General features: G+C 35.1%; 1 protein-coding gene across 1 annotated transcript; it reads left to right on the top strand.

Moving 5' to 3' along the window:
• The first annotated feature begins 460 nt into the window (after positions 1 to 460).
• On the top strand, positions 461 to 26,162 carry LOC124352895 (mucin-5AC-like). The gene is given in 6 exon segments (XM_046802623.1): positions 461 to 694; positions 16,679 to 16,778; positions 18,254 to 21,734; positions 21,736 to 21,942; positions 23,560 to 23,778; positions 24,199 to 26,162. Coding segments are annotated over 5 exon segments (4,785 nt in total). The 5' UTR covers positions 461 to 694; positions 16,679 to 16,680; the 3' UTR covers positions 24,979 to 26,162.

Raw genomic sequence — 26,162 nt, 5'->3', positions numbered from 1 at the left:
TAAACAGGAATACTGTACTGTAACTAAACTTCTGTACATTGTGTAGCCTATATCATACGTATTCAGTTGTGCAATAAATTGAGTGTTATATTAAAAACAGTGTTTAGGTATTGTGAGTGTTACCGTTTCCTCTCACGTTTTATTGCGTACTAATAACATTTCTTGTACTAATAAACTAAACAACAGTTCAGTTAATAACTTTTTGTTCATGTTTTAGTATATCTTGAGCTATTTTTAGCCCCGGTAACGATTTTTAGGTTACGTTCCGTGTTATCCGAGGTTCGCGCCGTATCCGAGGTACCCTCGGTTCCCAATTACCTCGGTTAACCGAGGTTCTACTGTAAATGTAAAATTTTTATAAACAACAAAAATCTTTTGCCCTACGTTAACATGTCCAATAGATCTTTAATTGTATCTTCTCAAATAAAATTTTGGAATGCATTATTTTTTTAACAATGTCTTCGCATAGCTCAGGAGTGAATCTTGCGAAGATTGGTGGTGTTCGCGGTCCCAACTTCAAGGCTATATTTAGAGAGATATTTTCGGGTGAGGTGCGTGGCTCGGCGCGGTGATGATAGGCAGCGATTACCGCAAGGACTAGTGGTGGCTGCCGCTGTCGGCAGTCCCCTGACAGGTAGTGCAGCGGTGCACGGCGACTCGGAGACTACAACGGTCGGGACTACAGAAGACTTTGGTGAGTTTTCTCGTCTAGCCTGGTGCTACGTTATTAACAACAGTATTGGTAATTTAATGATAATTGTTTATAACTCTGTTAACTAATAAGCTTTTATTGTAAATATACGAAAAGTTAAAAATATATTACCTATAATTGGGTTTTATCATATTTTTTTATTTTAATATATTTGTTTCTATTGAAGAAATTGAACAAGATGTTAATAGGTACCCGTTTTGGAGGTTTAGTAGATATAACTGGACAAGTAATATACACCTATTAACTGTATCAACACCTTAGTAAAACAAATATTTTTCTGTTATAATTTATAATTAATTCTATATTATGTGTTTACTTTATTTAATCTAAAGATTAATTTATGTGCAAATATTTGATATTCTATTAAATTTATTCAATAGAACAACGCTTAGGTCAATCAATAAAATATGTTATTTATAAATTTTGAAATTCCATATAGATTTATTGTACTTTAAAAGCTTATTTAAAACATAAATTAATTTTATTATTATTTTTAATCAATAACATCAATTTACTATTTGAATTTATGATTTTCTAAATGTATATGCTTTAGTTTAGTTTTTTCGTTTCCTATTATGGAAACTTTATTATATCTCAATATACTTACATAATGATTTAAAATCTTTCTTTACTTTAAACAAAAATACTATTTTTCTCTTGGCATTTTTTTCCAAAAGTAGAAGTAAAATATACATGATACAGTATATACGATTCATATATTCAAAATATATTATTTAACGTCTAAATTCATCATTCATTCATTCAAAGAATTCTATGCAAAATCTTCTTAGTTATTCAACACGTCAATTTATGCAGTCCAGATACTAAATCTCAATGTGTTAACTACAAATTTGGTTTATTTGAAAACTTCAAAAAAATGTTAGCAATGTATAAAATATTTTTAATACTGAATGTATTATATTTCCTAATTAGTTGACATGCTTAAAAAGTGTCATGTATTTTGACTGCCTTCTGCTTTTGTATGCTGCATCCTCATACCAATCAATACAGATATCATATTACCTGTGGACAGATATCATATCTACGTTTCCGGTAGATTCCGAGAATTGTTATTTTCATTGTGGTCTGACCTCCACAGAAATGTTACACAAATGGGACACAAGTGTATGGTAATCTACAGACCCTCAGGCGCGATGTTGTGGTCTGCGAGGTGTGACAACGACCGCAGCCGCCGATGCGCGAACGGCGGAAGAGCAAATCGCGGCGGGTTCACATTCTTGCAGCTCCAGTTCTGGGAAGGAGTGTCGGTTCACTCAGGGTCACTAATTCCCTTAATTCCCCTAGTGGAGCAACTGTCCCGCAATCACTGTTCCTTTTCTAGTCGAAACAATGACAGTGGGAAATTTTGGATTGGAACTTTCGCCTCCCACAATAAGCTCTCACGTTAACGACTTAGTCAAGGCTGTTGACGTTTTAGTTAATACAGGTTTTTGGCTACAATCATCTTGTCATTACCAATACAATAATCAAATACTCTAATACTAAATAAAACGATCCAATTGAGTAGCAAAGGCCCCGACAATCTTACCAACCTATACAACAAAGTAATTGTGTGTTACTTCGTCACATGGTCGTAGATTTGTACTCGATATTTCTGTTTACAAATTTATTCTGCGATTTTCCCGTTGTCATAATTGTTACACATAAGACCAATACAAAAACTTGACGCTTGTATTTCTTATCTTTAATTTTGACTTTCCGGACTCTAAAAGCAACAGAGGGCCAGGAAGGATCTATGTGCCAAGTTTCAAATCTCTACGACCTTTCTATCAAAAGTTTTCGCACGGACAGAAAATTACACGATTTAAAAAAAGGCCCTGTTGGACACTAGCAATTTTGAAAATGTTTCCATTTCCACATAATAACATCAATTTAAACTGCATTGTGACAGAAAAAAAGAAGGCAGCTCTCAAATGTACACCTCTGAGCTAGTTACTATTTATCATGAATTGTTGCATACGTGACACAGTTGTTGCCTCCGGACACATTGCGGTCGCTCAGACAGTATGATGTTGTGTGCGACGGTTACTCGGGTTCATTAGACTGTGATGAGCAATACTGCAACAATGGAGAAGGACATCCTAAGCTCAACATGGTCTGTAAAAGAGGCGACTACTTGTAAATCATTCACACAGAAGAAGTGAAATACATGTGTTAAGTAATTTGTACGCTTCGAAAGAGTTCAGGATCAGAGTCTTTAATCATGACTTTATGCCATAAGTGCATACCCCAGTAACATCACCATCGTGCGTGAAACTACATTGTCACTGAATGCGAATTTCTTGGTGAGTCATCACGGTTTCTCAGAAACAAACACGAATAGAGTTCTCCAATAAATAGGAAGGTCAGTATTGTGGGTACCAGCGCCTTTTATACGCGTCCTTCATTTTTATCCTTACTTCTGTTTCCGTTTCCGTATATTTCTGTAGCAATATTTTAAAAATTCTCAAACTCAGTATTCGCGAATTCTGTTACTAATTTTAACTATCCGTTTTGGATTTTATCACAACCCTTGAACATTTACGACTCACAGTCAAATAAGACAGTTAAAGAATCTAATAATAGATTTTTCCAAAAGTTATTCACCAGTGTTAAAAACACATAACTGTTCACACAATTCAAGCGTAATTTGAATATATCAGGTATATTCCATTGTTTGCCTTACAAGATTGTTCCTGAGCCCAGTGATCTGATCCGTCCAGCGTGAGCGGAGATCTGCTGGGCGACAAGAACTGTGGCGAATGTGGAACGGACCGGTGCGCTGTATTCCAGGGTTCCGTTTGGCCGACAATTTGCATGGATGAGCGGACGGCGGCTAACCCAGTTCTCTGGCTAGTGCAAGGACAATGAATATGAATGTCATATTTTACGGAGCGTTTCTAAATTTATTTCTATATAGACCTTTTGAGAGCGATTCCTAGTCCAGTGAAAAAGTTAACAATTCACAATCTGTCATCCCGGTTCAAGCCGCGTCGAAAAATTGCTTACACAATTTAAATCTTAAAATATTTTGACCTCGCGTAGAAAATGTTGGCCTTCAACCAACAAACGTTAAACCGAAACTGTCCGCAGCGAGGTTGAAACACTTGATGTGTTTTGATGTGTTAGCAATTTTTCTAAGCGATTTATACCGGAACATCTTGATGCTACCTTAGGACATTTCTAAGCTTAAGAATTTAGAAGTTTACAAATCGTTCGTTCTGGAGACACAGAGCCCAAAATTTGGCAGACAAATATTGTTTTTCCTTACTGCAACAAAATTATTCTGATCTTGACTGATCCACTACTAATACTAAATATTTCCTGAAAGCATACCTCAGTAGTAAGGTTGGGTCAAAATTTTGTTTCCTTCGCATTATGCTAACACGGTACTTAATTTTAAAACATTAAAATAGTGTTGGTGTTTACAAAATTGAAACAAAAACAGTAATACAGTTTCAAATAATGAATTCTTGTTTCCACCAAAATGTCGAGCGTTATGTGTGTTTTTACAATAAATTATGAATGCTCATTTTTATAATGTAAATCTGAAAATGCCCCCACCCCCTTCATTGGAAACTTTTAGAGCATTTTACAAAGTTCAAAACAATGTTATTGCATACAAATTATTATTATTATTGTTACTGAGAAATAAAAAGTGATATAGTTACTTGGTGTTATCACTATACATACCGCACGGGTGATCTGCCTCATGATCTATATTGCTGCTTAACTGAGGCATAGGATTGGAAGGGCGAGCAATTGGCAACACTGTCAGTCGGGCCCGGAAAATCGAAAGTCTCGATTTTACGTACGAGTCGTCACCCAGTGATATATCTCACTGACACTGCGCACAGGTGATATGCCTCATCTTCTGTATTGTTATTACCTGAGGCATCGTAGGATTAGAAGAGCGAGCAATTGGCAACACTGTCAGCCGGGCCCGGAAAAACGAAAGTCTCGATTATTCGTACAGCGGGTCATGTTACCCAGTGATATATCTCACTGACACTGCGCACAGGTGATACGCCTCATCTTCTATATTGTTATTACCTGAGGCATCGTAGGATTAGAAGAGCGAGCAATTGGCAACACTGTCAGCCGGGCCCGGAAAAACGAAAGTCTCGATTATTCGTACAGCGGGTCATGTTACCCAGTGATATATCTCACTGACACTGCGCACAGGTGATATGCCTCATCTTCTATATTGTTATTACCTGAGGCATCGTAGGATTAGAAGAGCGAGCAATTGGCAACAAGGCCAGCCGGGCCCGGAAAAACGAAAGTCTCGATTATTCGTACAGCGGGTCATGTCACCCAGTGATATAACTCACTGACACAGGCTTGTGGAAACCACTCGTATCGCAGGTTTATGGACACATCGTGAACACAAATTAGAAATCTGATAACGATAGGCAGAACTACGGCTGAAATTGATTTCGATCCTACATCGTGCTCAAAACCACACACTTGATTATATATATTAGGCTACATATCTAGATAAACTCCAGCTATTCTTTGGACCGGGAAACGTGTTGACACTACCAAAACATGTAGTTTTGTTTTATGCAACCGGTTTCGTAGGATCACGAATTTAACGATTGTTGTGCAGTAGACACAATAATTTACTACCTGCTTCTGCGTTGGTAGAAGTCAAAGAATATACACTGCAATAGTTTATCTGAAGCCAACTTTAACCGTCCATAAACTTTTAAAAACTTCATCTCCAAACTCAAACTTTGGTCCAAAGCAAATGTGACGTTTGTATTTAAACCACACATACAAGCTTGCATGATATTAAACTTGCATTGGGATAAAATAATGATTCTGTAATTCCCTAAAATGTAAAAGCAGTAGGCCTACAATAATCTGTCAGCCCTGAATATCACAAATCGTTACATAATATAAACCATATAACAATTATACAGTTTTATTATTTTACACCTGTTGATTAAACTGTAAAGGCAATTTGTGTTGGAACAAATGAATTGGTTTGTTTTAAAATATAGGTGTATCTGAAATTATGCATTTATCTTATTGTGGTTAGAATTTACGGTAGTAAAATATACATTTTTATCAATCAAAACTAGTCATATCAGTACCAGGCATTTATTGATCACTACGAAGGTTGATATTTTTTATAATGTATAATAAAAAATTACTTAAATATGTAACTTGCAGATAAAAAAGTACCAGATGCCTAAGAGCAATTTTTAAAAGTCTGTCACTAGAAACCATCACTAGTTAAATAAGGTGTATAACGGACAAGAGAACGTCGGAAGTGTATTTTCTCATGCATCGAAAGTCTCATTTAACGGACAGCGTACAAATATTCGTGGGACACTACGAGATGCGGTAGATGAGATCGTGTATCACACTGAGGAACAACGGTCTGGATCGGGTGAACTGAGAGCAACCCACAACATACAGATCTTAGGTCACCGTTCTGTTATCTTCAACTTAGAGCTCAACAACTGTCGAAACACCTATAATTTTCGGCTCTTGCAAAGACCTGACATGATTATTGGGATAAGACGATTACGAACATTCGCCATCGTTAAGTGTTACAACAACGAAACACGACGTTTCGAAAACTGATATCAGCTGTCTTCCTCAAGTGTCAAATCCTAAAATATGGGTTAAGGTTTCAAAATCAACCCCATTCAATCATGAACTTTAAACAAATAATGGATTATTAATTTATTGAAATTAGAACAAATGATGATGCCGAGTGTAGTAGTATTCAACACGAAAATAGCCGGAAATGTTAAGTTAGTAAACTTATTGGTTAGTAATTTTACATATCAAAATACCACTTTCACCACTTACCAAATGTCACCAAAGAGATGGGGTCGAAAATGTGGTTAAAATTAGCTATGTTTTAATTTTGGAATGAAATTGTCAAAACTAGTCCGATTAGGCGAATTCCAAATCGCTTTTTTATGGAAAATTCATGCAAAAAAAACTATATAATGAAAATTTTGTCAACCGTTAGATGTGCTATAATAGTTATTTAGCAGGACTTGACTTCCTGTTGCAAAAATCCGACTGATCATTCTTCCGCGAACTCAGTAAACAGCCAGGCGTGACATGTTGGTTTGCATAAGTCACGTCCCCACTGCCAACTTGAGTGATAACACACGAGTAACGGTAACAATCGACAGACGGACGCAGTAAATATCGGAACTGATAAGAATTTCGCGACCAAATAACGGTCCTTACGTCACACTAGCGCCAGGAGACGGAGCGTGGCTCGCGAAACCCGAATGTAATTGGCCTTAACCAAGTTGTCCATTCGTCTTCTGGTCTGACGTAATCCCGGTCACGATCGACTCTGAACTCGACCCCTGCCTTGCTGATAACTGGCTTACTGCCTCCTGCATCTCAGCATTGTCGACGTCACGTTCTTCAGCGCTCATTCGCGATACCGTTAGTTGCCACCGAGGACGTGTATTACGACTGATTGTGTGTTTGTTTCTGTTGCGTTACTCAAATTTTACGTCTAGAGCTTACGTAGATTTCGCGGAAATAGAATATTCCGTATATATTATCTAGTTTGCTTGTTTGGGTTATCAATGACTACGTTTTATTTTGAAATGTTAAATACCGTTAGAAATTAAAGAAACGTTTGTTAATTTACTTTTTTAAATTTATAACACAGTGCTAAATTTGAAAATTTAGAGCTCTCCAGTGGTCCCTGTTACAAGATAATAATCCTCGGTCACTGTACTGCCTAGGATCCCTGAATGGGAATTTTATGGTTGATCAATTTATAGGAAGGACCATTAATATGTTAGAGTTAGACTGTCGAGGATTGCTAAGTCTATGAACCTGATATGCACGTCTTCAATATTTGGACTTTGTAAAACTACCAGATATGAAAACCAATTTCATACTGGCAAAACGACATTAGATTAATGGATTTAGCACTTAAAGCAGGTAATAAATAGTGTAATAGATTAAAAAAAGGAATTGGTAAGATCATAGAGCCAATAAGTTATTAACGAACGGTGCTTGTATAATCAGTCGCAGTGGTAAAAAGACTTTCCCCACCAGCAATCATTGGTTTCTTTTTCAATGCAATAACACCCTGCACATCCAGATGGGCTAGTCAAAGAAATATCTGCTTCAAGAATATAAATGTCTTCCAAATCACAATTCAATTTGTCCTGCCACTTCTGCGATTCATCTTCCTGCTGAAGCCCTAGCCGGGCATCTCCACTAAAAACATACATTGAATTTCAAAAAGTTAATTTAAGTAGTTTTCTTTGCATTACTACTCTCTCCCAATGGTACTTTTTACAGTTTAATAACTTTTAGCCAAAGGCTAAAAAGTATGAAGAATTTTATTTCGTTTCATCCATTCTAGTATCTACACATTGCAGGTAGTAGCCTACAGATTCGGATACTCATTTACATTTCAAACGTTTTTGCCTAGTTTAATATTTACGAAAACTGTTTTCAACTGTGTGGTAAATAGTGATTTGGTTGCTGAATACAGTTGGGTCTTAAACATCACTCACGTTAAAACCTCACATGAATTAAGGAGGAGTGGGATGATTTATCATACACATTACGAAAAAGATTTTTAATCCAATTCGTTTATTATTTGACAATATTGGTAACTAAACTCACAGAAAACCAGTATCATTTAGATTTAAATAAATGCACTTCCACATTTCTGGGTGGTATGAAAACAACTCAGTGCCTACAACTCCAAGCGTTGTGTTCTCGAATTATTGTATAAACTACTGAATTTGGACATTTTTTTGCAAATCAAACCAATACTAGGAGTAACCTGAATCCACCATCATAATAGGGTGTCAATATTTTTTGCTGCAATTCTATACGTTGACGATTTAACAACACTGTATAGCAGTATTTGAATTTTTAAAAGTTCTAGATGCAATCATTCTTTTGCATAACAACGACAAGGAACCAAGATGCAAAGTGTGTACACAGGAAACATTATGTAGATGATGTGAAAGGGTTGGGAGGAGAGATTAAACTCCGACGATAGCTACAGGAACCACGATGAAAGGCTCAAGTGATGCAAACTATTGTCTCTCACAAGACCTGATCGCGATGCTCTAATTAGAAAATGGAGTAGGCTAACACTTTCAGATATTAATACGTAATTTCAACTGCTCTATCCAATCATACCATCCCTTTTAATCATTAATATCTAGTCATATCATGAAAAGTTTTAAATTAATCTCTTACCTGCTTGAGTATATGAGCCTCATACAGGTATGCTGAATATTGTTTGATATTTTTCATTTAAGCTATATATTGATGTTCTTTGCTGGATTTATAAGTGATGAGTTTTTCTTTCCCACTTTTAATTAATCATGTAGCAGGTTCTTTAAAAAATGTTTTTAATATTAAATTTAATCTACGACTTTTTAAAGGCTTTCCTGTGCTTTCACTTTTTGCTGAGAGTGCATGATGAGAGAACAGAACGCAGAGAAAGAACTTTTCGATGATTATCATATTTAGGTAGTCATGTTGAGGCTCAAGGTGAGAACTTTTTAAAGAACGAATAAACCCTATCTTGATGCAGCAATATTAAATGTTACAGAGACGTAGTTTTCTCCCGGTGATAAACACTTACCTTAGTCATGCTTGAGGAAATTTCTGGTATCAAGGTGCCAGAATGTCAGTTTCTGAGGTCTTTGAAACCCGTATTGGATACGTTGGAAATATACGGGTTTCTTCCCAAAGTCTATATGCGACAGTCTCAATAATGTCAGAAGGAAATTCACTTTTTCGTAGTTTTGAGTAAGACTGTCGGAGATTATACGAGGTCATATTATTCTCGTATATGACCTGGAGCAGCGAGACAAGATATAGGGCAAAGAAGATCAGTTAGTTCAAAGATTGATTGATATCAAGTAATATCAAAACTAGCGGTAACAAGTATGGACGCTTAAGTTTCTTGCCGTTTATTCTATTAGCTCCAGCAGGGGAAATGCCACTAACATATTGTTTTGGGAGTCTTAATCGAGTGATTAACATTCTTATAATATTCCATTTTCCCACAAAGTTTTCAAATCAACAAGTATAACCATTAAAAACTCTGTGTGTAGGCAATTTATAAATAAATGCACCCCTTGTTAATGTTAATATTATTTATGGTTACCAATTACGTTATTGTGTTCATACCAATAACACTTTTTCAGATAAGGTATGTAGTTGTCAAAATCATGTTGTAAGAGTTCCTTCGTTGTGACAAGGTTCTAATATAAATGGTTAAAACTACAAAGAAGATGCATGCCAGCGATAATATTTGTCCCATTTTCACTCCCGTTTCTCATACAACCATCTATAACCCAGCAATTGTAAAACTTGGCGTATTTCTTGTTAATTATCTGTTAGTAATCTCGGAGTCGAAGTACACTTTAGATCGAGATTCCAAGATCACACTATGCAGTAATACGAGTATTACACAATCCATATAGAGTAATCACGAATCTCACGGTTTATGTAACAATTCTGAGCGTTTTGTACATAAGTGGTTGGGTTATCTCGGCGGAAGACAAAAATATTAACTGGAGAACGGGAACGGGTCGACTTGTCACGTGAGTAGTTTACAACAGCCGGGTTGCAGGTGTTGTCGTGGTTTGAGATAACATGGTAATGACATTAGCGTACGTTTCTGGAGCAGTGGCAATGGCGGTACAGTCTGTTACTTGAACTTGTCGACCCATTTCGCTCTAATCGCCGGGTCCACACCAAACCAACAAAACAAAAAACTCCAACAAATCAGCAACACAACAAAAACTGCAAGTTTTTCGAAAACAGGAACTAATTGTCAACTGCTGTCCACATTATGAAAACAAAAATCAGTCAACTTTTGTGTGATCCCGATAGAAAATGTGGCGAGCTCGAAATTTGGAATTACAAAGGAACAATGAATTATTTATTATGGCAGCTGGTTTTCTATTCCTAAACCAAAAAAAAGAAAAAAAAACGTTTTTGGGTTAGGCCGAGCTTGAAGAACCGACAAAAAAACTATGTTGAGGAACTATTGGAAGATTTAAGGAAAAAGACGATAGAGGTATTAGTGGAGAAATGCGATGCAGCTTCAAAAACTTTTAAGAATGACCAGTACTGATCTTGAAAATCTAATAGAAATCATTGGACCCTCGATACAGAAGAAAAATACAAATTTTCGAAATGCCATTAGTGTAACAGAAACGTTTAGTGATTACTTTAAGATTTTTTGGCAACTGGGGAGTATTAACCAGAGTCTGATGTATCTTTTCAAAGTATCCAAACAGGCAATATCAGTAATAATTCCAGAAACCTGCGATGCTCTCATAAGTGCCCTAAATACATATGTCAAGGTAAAATTTTAACATTATTAATAGGTAGCTGTTAAAAAATAAACTGATTTTTTTAAAATAACTTTTATTTGGAATGTATCTGAAAATTACATGTTATGACTGAGCTGATTCATTTGTTGTTATCCGCGTAGCTGGCCAGGATTCATCAATCTGGGTGGTATGTTGATTCGATGAAAGCAAGACGGACTAGTCCAGTAGTATCTCGTAGGTTTGAAACGCTGGGTGGGTTTGAATAAGGTTTTGTATGCCGCCTGGATTTGAGTAGGTTCCAACGCTAAGGGTACTTGCGCAAGACCGAATGCTATCTGGACTCATATAATTGTGGTTGTTTGTATCTGTTTTTCAGATAGAACTCTAGTGTGAACTGCAATTGGTAGATCGATAAATGAAGGAACGGTGTCAATTGCTCTTGAATGTTTCTGTGTTTTTTGGTTGGGCTCATATTCTCCTATTTCTGCTTTGTAGAGAAGATCATTGATCAAATGCTGCACAGTAGCTTGCCGCATAAGGAGTACGAAGTTTTCGCACTTTTCTAGCAACTAGCTCACCAAATATATCAAAATCATCGGGTTATGTACAGATGTTCCTTGCTGATTTTAGTTTTATATTACTTCTTGTAGCATTCCATAAACTTCTGCATTTTTGCTTCTCACTAAGTGGTTTAATCAGAACTCTTTTCTTTCTTTGGTGTGGTAGATTTTGCTTTTTAAGCTTTTGGTGTTTTTTATCAGTTAATTTCCTTTTGAGCCTGCAAATCTTCGTAGCTTTCTTGTAATTTTCTCCCATATTACTTGTACTCTGGCTGGGACGCTAGCGTATCATCGTCATTTGTTTCGGATTCTTTTTGCCTCTTCATCACTGTCTTAATCATATCACTTTTCCTGTAAAAGTAAAGAATGTATGTTATTAAAAACTGCATAAACACTATATATAAAAAAATGTATATTAAAAAAACATATATAATAAGAACTTTCAATTAAATTTAATTTGATATTTTATTTCAGACTCCTAAAAGTGAAGAGGAATGGGAAAAAAGTTAGCGATGATCTTCAACAAGATTTGGCACTTTATTTCCACATTGCATTAGGCGCAATGGACGGAAAGCACATTGTAATCGAGTGCACCTACATTCAGTGGCAGTGACATTTTTTAAACTATAAAAGGAACATTCTTCAGTGTAGTTCTTTTTGCTGTTGTTGACGCAAATTATAAATTTTTCTGTATGCAAAACGTTTGGTTGTCAAGGACGAATCTCTGACGGAGGTGTTTTTAAAAATACCAAGTACCCATTTTACAAACTATTGGTTGAAGGAAAAACTAAATTTGCCACAAAAAACGAAACGTGTTCTTCTTGGAAGGGACAAAGAAAGTCCTTATGTTTTAGTCGCAGGATGATGCTTTCCCCCTTAATCACCATGCATTATGAAACCATATAGCGGCCATCAAGATAATTGGGGTCAATAGAAACGTGTCTTCAATTACCGAATTTCACGTGCTCGAAGAATAGTTGAAAATGTGTTTGGCATTTTAGCGTCTGTGTTTTTCGAGTGTTTCGCAAACCAACCAATGCTGAGTTACAAACCAGAAAAGGTAGAAAAAAGTGACTTTGGCATGCATTTGTTTGCATAATTATCTAAGGTGTTGTCTTGTGAAAAATAAATATAATCCACACCAAACAGCTTTGATGTAGAACATAATTGATAGTGGTACACTAGAAGATGGCGCATGGAGAAAAGATCAAGCAAACTTTACAGTCGTTTTTTAATCTACAACAGACTGCAAGAAAATCATCTGTAGAAGCTATGGAAATAAGAAAAGAATTTGCTGAATATTTTATGTATGAGCAAGGTCAAGTTCCATGGCAGTTAAAATTTTTTGTTAATCTATTGAGCAAAAGTACTGATTTTTTAGGGGAAAATGATTTTTTAATTGATTTAATGATTATTATTCTAATTATTAATAACTAATAACAAGTTACCATGGCAGAGTTAAAATTTTGTTAATCTATTGAGCAAAAGTACTGATTTTTAAGGATAAAATGATAAGAATGTATAATGAATAAAAATATAAGTAAATAAATAATGCATAAATATATGTAAATTTTATATCTAATAAATAAAAATAAATAAATTAAATATCTACCTGTGTATTCGATAATCCGCCTATATTCCCACTTGGTCTTGGCTTGTTTTTTATCTTTTAAGAAACTTAATAGTGAATAACCAAACCACTTTTCGAAACGAAAGTTTTACCAGCTCCCGGATTTTTTTCAATAACTGATAATTTTCTGTATTCTCTTTGGATACTGGGTATTTGATGTTTTTTTATCTTTCTGTCTACTTCCTCTGAAGAAACATTACACAATATTCCTAATTTCCTTTAAGGCGTCTGCCTTTTTATAACGATTTTTATATCATCAGGGTGTCGGGCATCCCATAACAATTTACTTTCTCTATAAAGTTCGATTAATTTACATGTATTTTCAACACTCCATTTTATTGCTTTTCCCGATGAAGTCATTTTGCACACAGCACGAGACAAACTGAACCACAAAATTTTAAGTTTTTGTTTTCTTCCTGTGGAAAGCGTACACACTAGACCAACAAAGTTGCCAGAAACACAAACAAAACAGCAACAGTTTGATCTTTCTTACCGCCAGGCGACGGGAAAAAACAAAAAGTTGTTGAAAACACGAACAACAAAACAAAATTGTTGCCGAAATGTTTCGCTTTTGTTTCAAAAATGTTGGGAAACATTGAGTTGCAGTTTTGTTTTTCTTTTGTTGGTTTGGTGTGGACCCCAGGCATTACACACCCACGCACCGCTCGCTCCGCGCCTTGTTAGTGGAAACGTGTGCGCTTATGAGTTATGTCTAAATAATCTTTGTCTTCTATTCATTTTGAGGATGGACTTTCATTTTTATATTTATTTAGTTTCACAGTGAGAGTAAAAGAGATCATTTCGTTTTTTTTAATATTGCCTGTAATATCTAGCTGATGAAAAGCAATTAATTGTTCATTATCAAGTGCAATGAAAAATATTAGCTTGGTTTAAACTTAACCAGGTTTTAACAGATTGTTTAATCTGATTTTAACATTATCTTCAACTCCTACTGAAACGAACTTGAGCCTCATTTTATGGATATGATTAATTCACGTCCAAATACTTTTGAGATAATCTTTTAAGGTGGACACTATTTGATCTATTTTTGACGATATAGTAAGACGATATTTGGTATTGTTTTTTGCATAACAAACAACAATGTTTAAAAAAAGTAAAAATCCTTTTGCATGTGTATTAATGAACTAAATTGTACTAATATCTCTCATAATTCTACGGCCAAAAATAAGGAAGTTAAGGGGTTCAAGGTTAACATTGTTCTTGTGAGGTTAATATAAAGATGGCCACCAGGACGGTCATTTCTATCACAAATGCTACAAACTACAGTATTACAAAACTGAATATAGCTCTAGTAAACTGTTCAGCACCACTATTTCATAAGGCATCATATCTCTAGTGACAAAACAGAAAACTTCAATATGATCAGAAATTTATATAAAAGTCTAAGTAATAAGTAACATCATTCTATTGTAGGGAAACGTTTGGAGGGAAGGGGTAACTTTTTAACTGAAGGAGTATTTATTTTGTTCTCTTAGGACAAGAAGCTTAGAAAATTGCATCTAGCCTTATAAGGACATTCACGCTGCTTCTGGAGTGACAGGATACTTTGGATGGGTAAGGTTGGGAGTAGGAGCCACCTCTTGTCGGATTCATGAGCAAAAGTTGAAGTCATGTCTCCTCGGAAGAAGGAGAAGCCAGCTCTGAACCAGCCACTCCATTCAAAGCAGGCAGGGGGTGACACAACCCTTATGTCTAGGTTGGCAAAAACCTTTGACTTTTAGGGAACAAACCCCACCAACTCCAACAGTCATCTCCTGCAGTAGGCTAGACCTATCAAATTACCCTTGCGCCCCAGAATATACATTAGCGGTTAGTGATGTGCCACTCCTGAGCATCCGTAAGGTTGCCCAGATTTAAGTGACACATCGGTTGTTGCTTACCAACTGTGGGTTCAACTGGAAGGTATAAACCAGCCAGAGGTGAACCCTCCTAGAGAAACATAAATATTAAACAGATTTTGTTTATAAAAGACAACTGATGTTTTCCTTAAATATGGTATCATCCTTTATCGTTTGTATATAAAAAACATAAAATATACATATATGTAGGGTGGTTATGGGGTTTATAATTAGGATGAAAATACAGTTTTCGTTTATGAATGCATTATGATATTAAAGCTAATTTATATCTGTTTGGTGTCTGTGGACAAAAATCAAGGATTTATATTAATTTCCATATGTTTATATATGTATTTGACAATGTCTAGCTTGAAAACGATCAAATTTATCGACCAAAGGTTTTGCATACTTCAGCATACAGTCCACTCCAACAGCAGTATTGTTATTGTCAGCATGTTACAAATGACTTTGTATTGACAGTGGAGCGTGATCGTTGGAGCGGGCTGTACTCAGTTAAATCACGAGAGGGGTAGGATATTTGCGGAAGGTAGGAGACTATTCCGTGCTCCCCTCACCAGTTTCACTCTAGCTAAAGAGAGGTCTTTACCAGATTAATTAATTATAAAAATAATATTAATCCAAAACATGGCATTATAAAATCAAGTGGTTTTCTTTGGAACTGTGAGATAAATTATACAGTAGTATTTCATGCATTCCATAGATACTGTGAAAATATATAAAAAACCCAAATCAAAAACATATACAATCAAATTAAATATGGTGTTTTCCTCTAATAATCATTGTTTTGAATCTATGTCAAAATGTTATATAATTACTTTATTTATTATAATTTTTGTAAGTTTTACAATTCAAGTTTGCCTTTCTTTTTCTTTTAAATTTTAACTAGTCCTGTGATTTAAATCAGTCGATCTATTTTACTTGAATCAAAATAGTTGTGGGTCTCTGGGAATTGAATGAGTGACCTTACTTGAAACTAATTTGATTGTTTTATTTTCATATTTTAAGTACTAAATTCGTCATTTAATTTTATTGGTTTTTATTTTTTTAAGTAAAAACAATATTTTTCTTACTAAAACAGGTCAAAATAATTAAACAAACTGTACCTGTAATATACATTATAAATGGTATAAAATCTGTCATATTTGTTAAACATTAGCAGGTTGATAAAAGCTGTGTGAAAAATTGAATTGGCATTTGTTAACAAATTTTTAATTGATAATGGTTAAATGTTTACGCAATATTTAAAATAAATTTACTTAAAAACATTAACAGCGATTTCAATACTATGTAACAAAAAAGCATCTGAAAGAGAAATTTCTAAGAGATGGACATTCCTTTAAATTAACTGGAACAATAACACAAATTAAAATTTTCTATCAGAGATGGGCAATGCTTAGATAACTCTACCTCACCTCAAAATGTACCTAATTATGTACTACTATTACTAGGAAGTATGTTAAGGTTTTAAAGTTTGGTTACACAATCGTCTGCTTTAACTACATAATGCTTATTTGTTAAAAGCTTGAAAAAAAGAAAATTGTTATATCAAAAGACTAATAATTTTATTACTTTTCCAGCAATGAGGCCCCTGAGATGGCTAGCACTGCTGGCCTGCTGTATGGTGGCCTTTGCTCAAGAAATCGAGAATGAAGAATCGAGGAAAGTTCTTGGATCCAGGTAAAAAAAAATACAATTTAGTTTTACTGTACAACACTTAAGATGCTGAAATCTTCAGGTAGACAATTAATTATCTAAGAAATTAGTTGCACAAATACTTAATAAGAAACACACAGGTCTTTGTCATTTTGGAAATGCTTAATCAGTTGGTATGTAATAGAAACTAGAGTTAAAATTGTAACACATGTTTTAATTTAATCAAATTAAAAATCAATTTGGGAAATTAAACCTAATTTTTTATAGACAGTGAGATAGATTGTCAAACTGGATTGAATTTTTCTACAATTTCCCTTAACCAAAATGGGACAAATTAAATACCAAAATATTTCTTTTTGTAGTCTAATTTAAGGCCCTAAAAGTATTTACACTTAAACTAGAAATGGGAATTGAGTGGTTTTTTTAACGCATAACCTTAATTTTTAATTATTCAATAAAATAATAGAGCATTTAAGAGGTAACACCATTTAAAATCATTTTTTCCTAAAAATATGGTCCATTAAAGTATTTGAATTTCTGTTCATTAAATGTTATTACTATTATTTGTGAATAAATGAAAATATGAAGAAGTTACCTCAGACATATTTTATATAATATTTGTGTCTTCCCTTTACTTCCTAAAACTGGAATACCAATCTTGTGAAACATTAGATAATAATTTATAAAACACTACTAATCTAACACTGACCAAATATTACTCAAAGTGGCATGATTTTACAACAAATCTGATAGAAAAAAGGAAAATAAAGAAAGATTTTTATACATGTGTTAAAAATAAGGTAATAAGTTCCAAAATTGTTTTGTATTCAACTGTTGAAAGAAATAATTTTATTGTTCTAATCAAAATACTTATTCTGTAAGCAGCCACATCTGTGAGCAAAATAAACTATGTCTCCATTCTTAGAGGCAGTGGTGTACACAGAAAATTATCCCGGGGAGGGGGGGCTGACACACTAGAAGGCTTAGGAAGTATTAAATAACCTCAAAAAATAAGGAATCTTCTTCCTGTAACTTTTTGAGCTTTAAGACCTCATAAATTTGTTTCAGCTTAAAATAAACTACTTAGTGCAATTATTATGTTTTTCAAAATTTCAAGGGGGCCAGAGCCCCCTGAGCCCCCCTCTTACATATGCCCATGCTTAGAGGCATTGAATATTCTTTTATCAATGGATATTGGAATTTAAAATAATCAGTACTCTGCCAAAGCCCATTTTTAAATTAAGAAAGTTTATCTGTAATATTACAACATATTTGTAAGCAAACTTTAAGAAGTTTAGTATATGTTCTACTTTGCATTCGTTTTCACTTTCTGCAAATAAAAGAGTGGATTCCTGGTACATTTAAACATTAATGTTAAAAATATTAAAATGGTTTAAGGAATTTTATTCTCTTTGTAAAATTAAATAAATGTTTGTTTCTAATAGAAGAAAAGAATACTAGTATGATGTTGTTTTGACTTACTATAACTTCATGTTTAGTGTAGTGACCTCAGTATCGGTGATCATGGACCACGGAAATGGTACGAAAACATACATCACCGACGCAGCTGGTCAGCCCTTGGACCAGACAGAGGGAGCCGTGGGAAGTCCCGTGGATCTGCTCAACCCAGACCGCTACGAGTTCTATACCTTCGATGAGACGGGAGATCTCGTCAAGAGGTTGATGACTCTGGACCAGATCAAGGGACTGTTGGCTGGTGGAGACGGAGAGACACTGGACAGTCAATCAAATTCACCAACTTTCTACCACGATAGTCTTTCATCTTCTCATTTAGACGAGTCAGATCTTGAACCAAATGTGGCTCAAGGGGTCCACAACGTGGTGGCAAGTGTTCAAAATGTTTTGAGAAGTGAATTGGAGGCTTCAAAAATAAAGAAGACAACATCAAAACCACCTCTGAGTATCCCAGATTCAATTTCCTCATGGAGTATGCTTTTCCCAGCAATAATTGGCGATTCTTCAGAAGCTCTTGACGATGACACTGGAAATGGAGTTAATGAGCCAATTGATATTGATAGGATACCAGCATCATCAAACAATGAAAAAACAGAAATTAAAATTTCACCTGATGATGCAACGACAGAAGGAACCACTAAGCCCACTGCTGTACCTCCTATTATACACTTTTTGGAAATCCAGAGTGTTCCAGCAAAGAGTCCTACTAAAACTCCAACTAATTTTACATCAACAACACCTGTGATGTCTACTACAGAGTCCCCAACAACAGAGAAGGCTACTTCTCCAGTCAATCCCATTCTAGAGATGTCAGCTTCTATATCTAGTCTTTTGTCACAAGTCACTGACAATCAAACTTCAGTTGATATTGAAAATAAAACCTCTATAACTTCTGAACCTTCAACGACTGTGAAGACTACAAATGAAGCACTTGAAAAGTCTCCAACTGTAAAACCTGAGTTGAAACCTGAAAGTAGTAATTTGAAGACAGTTACAAAACGCCCGGAAAAAATTGAAACTAGAACAGCAAGTCCAGTCTCTAGCTCAAATCTTGACAGCAAACCAAGTGATGTGGTAGAGTCTACAGCTCTCCCAAGTAAAACCTCTAAACCTGATTTGACAACATCAACAGAGGGAAGTGTTAAGCAAACAACAGTCAAAGACGTAACTGAATCCTCAAACACAAGCAAAAAGACAACTGATACAGTAGTGTCTTTTATAACCACTGCAAAACCAGTACTCAAAACAAACGGTGTAGTAGATGATAAAACAAAACCATCAAGCACTACAACAGTTAAACAAAAAATACAAGTTACAACTCCAGTTTCAACTAAGAAAAATGGTGTTAAGAATCAAACTTTGACAACCACAACTAAATCTCCAATTACTGTTAATAAAACTAATAAAGTTAATGAAACATTGGAAACACTTGGAAGTGAAGAAGTGGTTAAGATAGTTCCAAACAAACAAGCACAAGCAGCAAATAAAGTTAAGGATAGCAATCAAACAAAAAGCAGTCCAAGTAATGCAACTAACCCGAAACCACATAAGAAAGTTCCAAATAATAAGCCTCACAGTCCAGATTGTGAACATTCAAAGAAAACACCTCCTGCTGAAGTTAAAAACAAAGAAAAGTTAGATACAGCTGCATCTACTCACTTGAGTGAGAGTCTGAAACCATCTCAATTGAAAACTCCAGTTCTCCAAGAAGTAAAGATTGTGCCAAAACCAACATCAAGCCAAAGTAATAAGCCATTGGTGCATAACAAAATAAACCCTTCAGATGATATTAAAATAACAACATACAAACCTTCCACTAGTCAACCTTTCACAACTAAGCCATCATTAAACAAAATCTCAACCACCACTGAAAGACTTCAAAGTGAGAACAAAATAACAAGTGAATCCAAAATTCACGAAGTGAATAGCTCTCTATTCGATATAAAAAATCATGTTTTAGATATTCACGACAACACAACCGAAGTAGAAGCTACAACTATATTAACCATTACCAACTCTACTGAAGCCACATCAAATATTTCAAATCATGAAAGTGCTGCTTCAAAAACAGAGGAAATTAAACTACCCTCTTCAACACAAACAAATGCAACTAATCCACTAGAATCAAATACTAAAAGCAACGAGACTGATGGTATTGACCATTCAGCTGAGATTACTTGTACTCACAACAAAAAACCAGTCCACACTTCAATTCAAGATAAAATAAATGATGCTCACAATGACTTTGCTGCCAGTAATGCTGAGGAAGTAAAATTAACAACTGGTCCATTTGTACCTACAACAGAACCAGAATTAACAACAGAGATCTCTAACTCAAAGGATTTAACAACCGAATCAATAACTGAAATCACATCAACTGTTTTGGCAGAAGATCTTACTACTACTCTAAAATCGGAAGTAATTGCAACTGATCTTCCAGAAACAACTACACTGAACATGCCTGAGATGGATTTCGTTAAAGAAGGTATATCAGCTGTAACTAATATACTTCTTGATTCCAAACCAGCACTTGAACCTCAGCTTCCTCTTCCTACCATTCCATTATCAGAATCAGCATCAAATATTGTCTTGAGCCCTCCTGTCAAAGGAGAATTGAAACATGCATCATCATTTGATGATTCTGAGATGACCACCAATGATCCAATTGAGGAAAGCACCACTGTAGTTCTATCTTCAACCACAGAAAAAGAAAAAATAATTTATTTTACAACCACTGACCCACCCACAACTGAAACTGAAATACCTACAACAGAAAATATTGTTGGCGCTGATTCAAATATACAAACAACTAACATTGAGGATGGTATAGAAGTAACAACAGAATCAGAGACAACAACAGTATTGGATGAAACAACTACAGCAACTTATGAAGAAATTGAACACAAAGAACCCAGTGAATCAAAAATTGTCAGTACAATAAACAGCCAAACACTGCCAACAAAAGAAAGCAAACTGAGTCCTGAAAACATTAATGAAACTGCAGAAACTGTTATTTTGTGTAATCACACATTGTCGAAAATCAATGAAACAAAAGGTGTTCCAAGTAATGATGTCAATAACACTGAAGTACAAGATCATCTAGAACCTGCTCAAAGCATAGTATCTGAAGTAAACAAGATAAGTAGTGATAAAGTCGCATCAGCATCACAATCTGTATCTGTAGAAACAACTCCTAAGAACTCAATAAAAGATGATAACCTGAGCTTTAAAACTGCACTCAAACCAGATCCGTCAAAGTACACACAAGTGAAATACCCAGGTCTGCAAAGTGCTTACAGACCTGTTCCAGAAACACCGATAAGCCCACCTACTGCAGTAGAGTTACATCCTGCTCCTCATGAGAGTATGGGTCTTGAGGCAACAACCGCTTTTCTTGCGGATGATGTGAGACGATTTGCAGACTTATGCAACGAGCTTGCATTTAGGATGTGGACATCTATCACTGGCAAGGGATCGATTTCATCTCGAAGTCTGGTGCTCTCTCCCATTTGCAACGACGTCTCTTTTGGCCATGGTCTTCCTTGGGGCTCGTGGACCAACCTCTGGACAGATGAATGATGTCCTCAGACTGGATGATATGGTAACATTCAATCCACACCAAGTACTACAGAATGTTACCGAGTCTGTTCTCAACTCTAGAAACTATGGTGTAACCACAGCAGCTTTTGTTCGTGAGCTCTACAGTGATAAGGTATACTTCATTGTTTAATATATTTAAATAATTATGGTATGGTACTTGTAAATTGATATTAAATACTTATAAAGTACAAGGATTCATACTATCAGGATGGATTCATAATTTGTAATGTTATAAAATCAATACTTAAAACATTGTCTACAACATAACAATGGCATGTCCAAAACATTTCAAATTCACATTCAAACATAAACCCAAACATTAATTTTGTTACACCCCAACTTATATTTTACTTCCACTGGAGGATAAACAAAAGGCTAATTTTACAATATAAATCTAGGATAAATAGAAACATAAAATTATGTTCCTCAATAGGATTTGTTGAAAAAATGTTTCATATCATTTTGTAGGGTGTATGTAGAGATAAAGGTACATCTCTCTTCCTCTTAACAATAACTTTGTTTAGTAAACCTTTCTGAAAAGTCTTAATTACTGTCTTAAACCCTACTCTTTTACTGTCTTAATTCATTACAAGTCCATTTTTGCATAAATCATACTTTATGTAGAAATCAAGTGAGATCCAGTATTCAAAAACTTTGAGCTATGTAATTATTGTTTGATCAATATAATATTTATTACTATCAATAACTTTAAAATTATAAGTAACTACAAATATATTCATACAATAATTAAATTCTCCCCTGTCTCCTCACAATGGTCTATCCCTCCTATTGAAGACAAAACTCACTCATGACAGGCAATTGTTTGATATTCTATGCTTATGCACATTTTAATTTTCAGTTGTTGAACAATTAAATTTTTAGGACATTCTGAAACTTTCAAACAATTCTTCATTGTTTGAAGTTTACTCCACAAATGTTTTACTTTACTTTTAAATTTAACCATAAAGAGTATCCTAGCCGACACATAAAACTTGTGTAAACTGTACAGGAGTCCTGTGAAGGATCTACCAGTCTAACCCACCCATGACAGATGTGGGAAGATTGGGTGTGGAAAGTTCTTTCAAAACAAACATGTAATGAATTCAGTTATAACAGCAGCATTTCTTGTTCTCACGGATGCTTCGCTTCAATTAGGCATGCTACAATATTCCCATAGAGCCAACTGGAGCACATGCTCCCAAGGTCATTTTCTACATGGGATGTTCTACATGCATTGAAGAAACAGCATTAATCAGTTACACACACTGAATGAAGAGAGGATATTACAAATAAGAAAGCAGAAAAGCACTCCATTTTTTTAACTTAACAATATTCCTTACAACTATATGGTTTAAAGGACAAATATGTTGGAACTAACACTAATTAACTCTGTTCTTCTCTTTTTAATTCTAATCAGTAAATTTACTTTTACTTAACTTTTTGGGTATCAAGAGGAAAAGTAACAGTCTCTAGTCTCATCTTCAAGAGCTGTAAGATAACTATGTGATACTTTAGCTATAGTTGTCAGTGTTAACCTCTAGTGGCCTGAGTTAATACTACTGCACAGTAAACTTGCATAGCAGAGACTCCAATCAGCTCTTATTGTATAAAGGTTGATAATGAAAAAGAATGAAACTTGTATGTTATTTTATTGCTCTTTTGAATTAAATAATAACTCAATTGATTTTTCAAAGATTCTGTTCAACTCATACAATACTGTTTTTTTCAGTTGAAAGGAAAAATCCTGGACTTCTACAAGGAACGAGCACAGCAGTATTATGATGGTCACGTAGAAGAGATAGCCTTCAATGTTGTTGGTGACATTCTGCGACGAAGAACAAACTTATTAGTGAAACGCCAAACTCTTGGTAAAGTGCCAGAATATCTCAGAGGTAGCACTTTGAGTCTTCGACCACCTCTGGCTGCTTTCAGCGCAAACATCTTCCAGGTGGGTTTTTCTTTTTTCATTCCGGGAGAAATGTTTAATCAAAAATTGTGAATTGTTTGCATGAGATGAATTTGTGACACAGGGGATATTTTTTGAGAGTATGTACAAAGATTTATTACACTTCAGCTCTTAGGATTTTGTGGTCAATATCATGACTATCATCTAAGTTTTTCAGTTTACATCACATCAAAACATTGTTATCAAAATTATAATCTAGGAATATTTCACTCTCACTGTGGATAATCATCTTCAATCAACATAATATGTTAAACTGATACTGTTGACCACTTTATTAGAAAGCATATGGTATGTGTTCAAACCCACATATATTTTGTTTCTTTTTTTTATTAATACAGAATTCAAATCCTAAATATAAAGAAAAATATTGAAATGTAATACTCAAGATTAAACATTTTTCAGACTGACTGCGACTTGGCGTCAACGGAAGGAAGAGATGGTGAGATGTACTTTGTTGTGCGGCCATCAACAAGACAGCGCAGGTTAGTTCCTGTTCCCGCTGCAGTGTGGCGCACCGGATTCCTAGCAGGGTACGAGCCAGGCCTGGATGCCACAGCAGTTGCTCTTGGAACAGACTCTGTGGTCAGCACTGTCTTGGTTCTACCAGGACAACAGGGTCAAGTAGCACCAGGGGATGGATTGGCAAGACTAGAACAGCGACTCATCGAGACCTCGTACCGCCGTGGTGGCTGGACTCGTCTCCTGCGCAGTCTTCTCCCTCGCCCTGGACTGGAACTCCAGGTTCCTCGTTTCTCCCACCGCTCCGTGCTCAACGTCACCAGCACTCTGCAACGGATGGGTCTCAAGGACTTGTTTATTGAAAACAGAGCAGATCTGAGAGGTCTCAATGGTCTCTCCAACGATCTCCATCTTTCAGACATGGTGCAAGTGAACACCTTTAGCACTTGCGGAGATGATACGATAGGGGCCAGACATCACATAGAAACCTACCCCGTGTCTCCACAGAGGATGGGACGGGATGATCCTGAACTCTATCCAAGACCAGAGGACTTTGAGGACTCCGATATCTTGAAAGTGCCTCTTAACTTAAGACCCAGACAAGCCAGACTTCCAGACAACCCTCGACTGCGATTTGACCGACCTTTCCTGTACATGGTCAGACACAACCCGACCGGAATGATCCTGCACATGGGGAGGTTCAACCCCAGACTCCTTCCTTGAACGTTGGATTTCTTACCTAAGGACACAATCAGTCGGTGACTATGCACCAATCAACTGACTTTTGTCAAGTGAAAGGACACTTAAGACAAAATTTATCCTTATTACTGATGTTCAGTATTATTTTAACCATTGATCATTCAATGACCAGTGCTTGAAATAGGACAAAAGAATTGCCATGACAAACTAGATAATATTAAATGTGAGATATTTACAAAAGCTTTAGTTTGTAAAAACTACTAAATAGTTTTAGGGTTATGCGTTGTGAATAGGCCTATAATGCTTTTTTATATTTTTAAATTTTTCTTTGTTTTTGGTCTATACTTTGTACAATTTGTGTATAATATGGTGTTCAGAGAAGGTTTCTTGTTTAGATATGGATATTTTCGTAATTCCTCATGTAATTTGCATCTAAATTGAAATCTTTTAAGTTCCTATTTTATAATCGACTATAAGTGAAAACACCAATCAGCTCATGAAGTGTTAAAAACTTTTTGGAATAATAAGTTACGCATTTCCTAATTTCTTAATACTTTTAAATTTTAAATTAATCTTTATAAAGCAATACAAATTAGCCTAAGTAACAAAATTGGAACCATGTCAAATACTTAAAAATTTGTTGGCTTCGATTTTTTTGTATTTTATAACAAACACTATACTTGAAGTATATTTAACCACAACATAAAAATTGTTTATTTCAAGTTTAGTCCTACATATATACACTTTCCAACAAATTAAAATTGATACTAAAGTAAAATTAGGAACAAAATATCCACCAAAATGTCAGTTTAACTTATGTACCATATGTAAAGTGCTATTTTTCTGAATTTCAAAGAAAACAATGCATTTCATAATTATGTATTTCTAATGATCTCTATTTCATTGTAATTGTTGGTTTAAAGTTAACTTACATTATTTATGCAATTTAACTTACATGTATGCACAGTGATTATAGTTTTTGGTGTACTCTGAAGAATGGGTTACTTATTGGGAATCCTTTAAGAAATGAAAACTGTCTCATCTATTCCTCTATGCAATCAAACCAAGCTACTTTCTTTGGATGCTGCATTACAATAATATAATAGTCTTTATTGAGCTGTACATTACGTATTAATAATAGTAATATTTTATACATTAACAATACCTGTGTAATAAACAATGTATGTGATAAACACTACCTTTTACAA

The sequence above is a fragment of the Homalodisca vitripennis genome, chromosome 1, assembly GCF_021130785.1.
Source record: "Homalodisca vitripennis isolate AUS2020 chromosome 1, UT_GWSS_2.1, whole genome shotgun sequence".
NCBI classification, from domain to species: Eukaryota; Metazoa; Arthropoda; class Insecta; order Hemiptera; family Cicadellidae; genus Homalodisca; species Homalodisca vitripennis.
The sequence above is the reverse complement of the archived record's forward strand: the minus strand, read 5'-3'. Positions and strand labels throughout refer to the sequence as shown.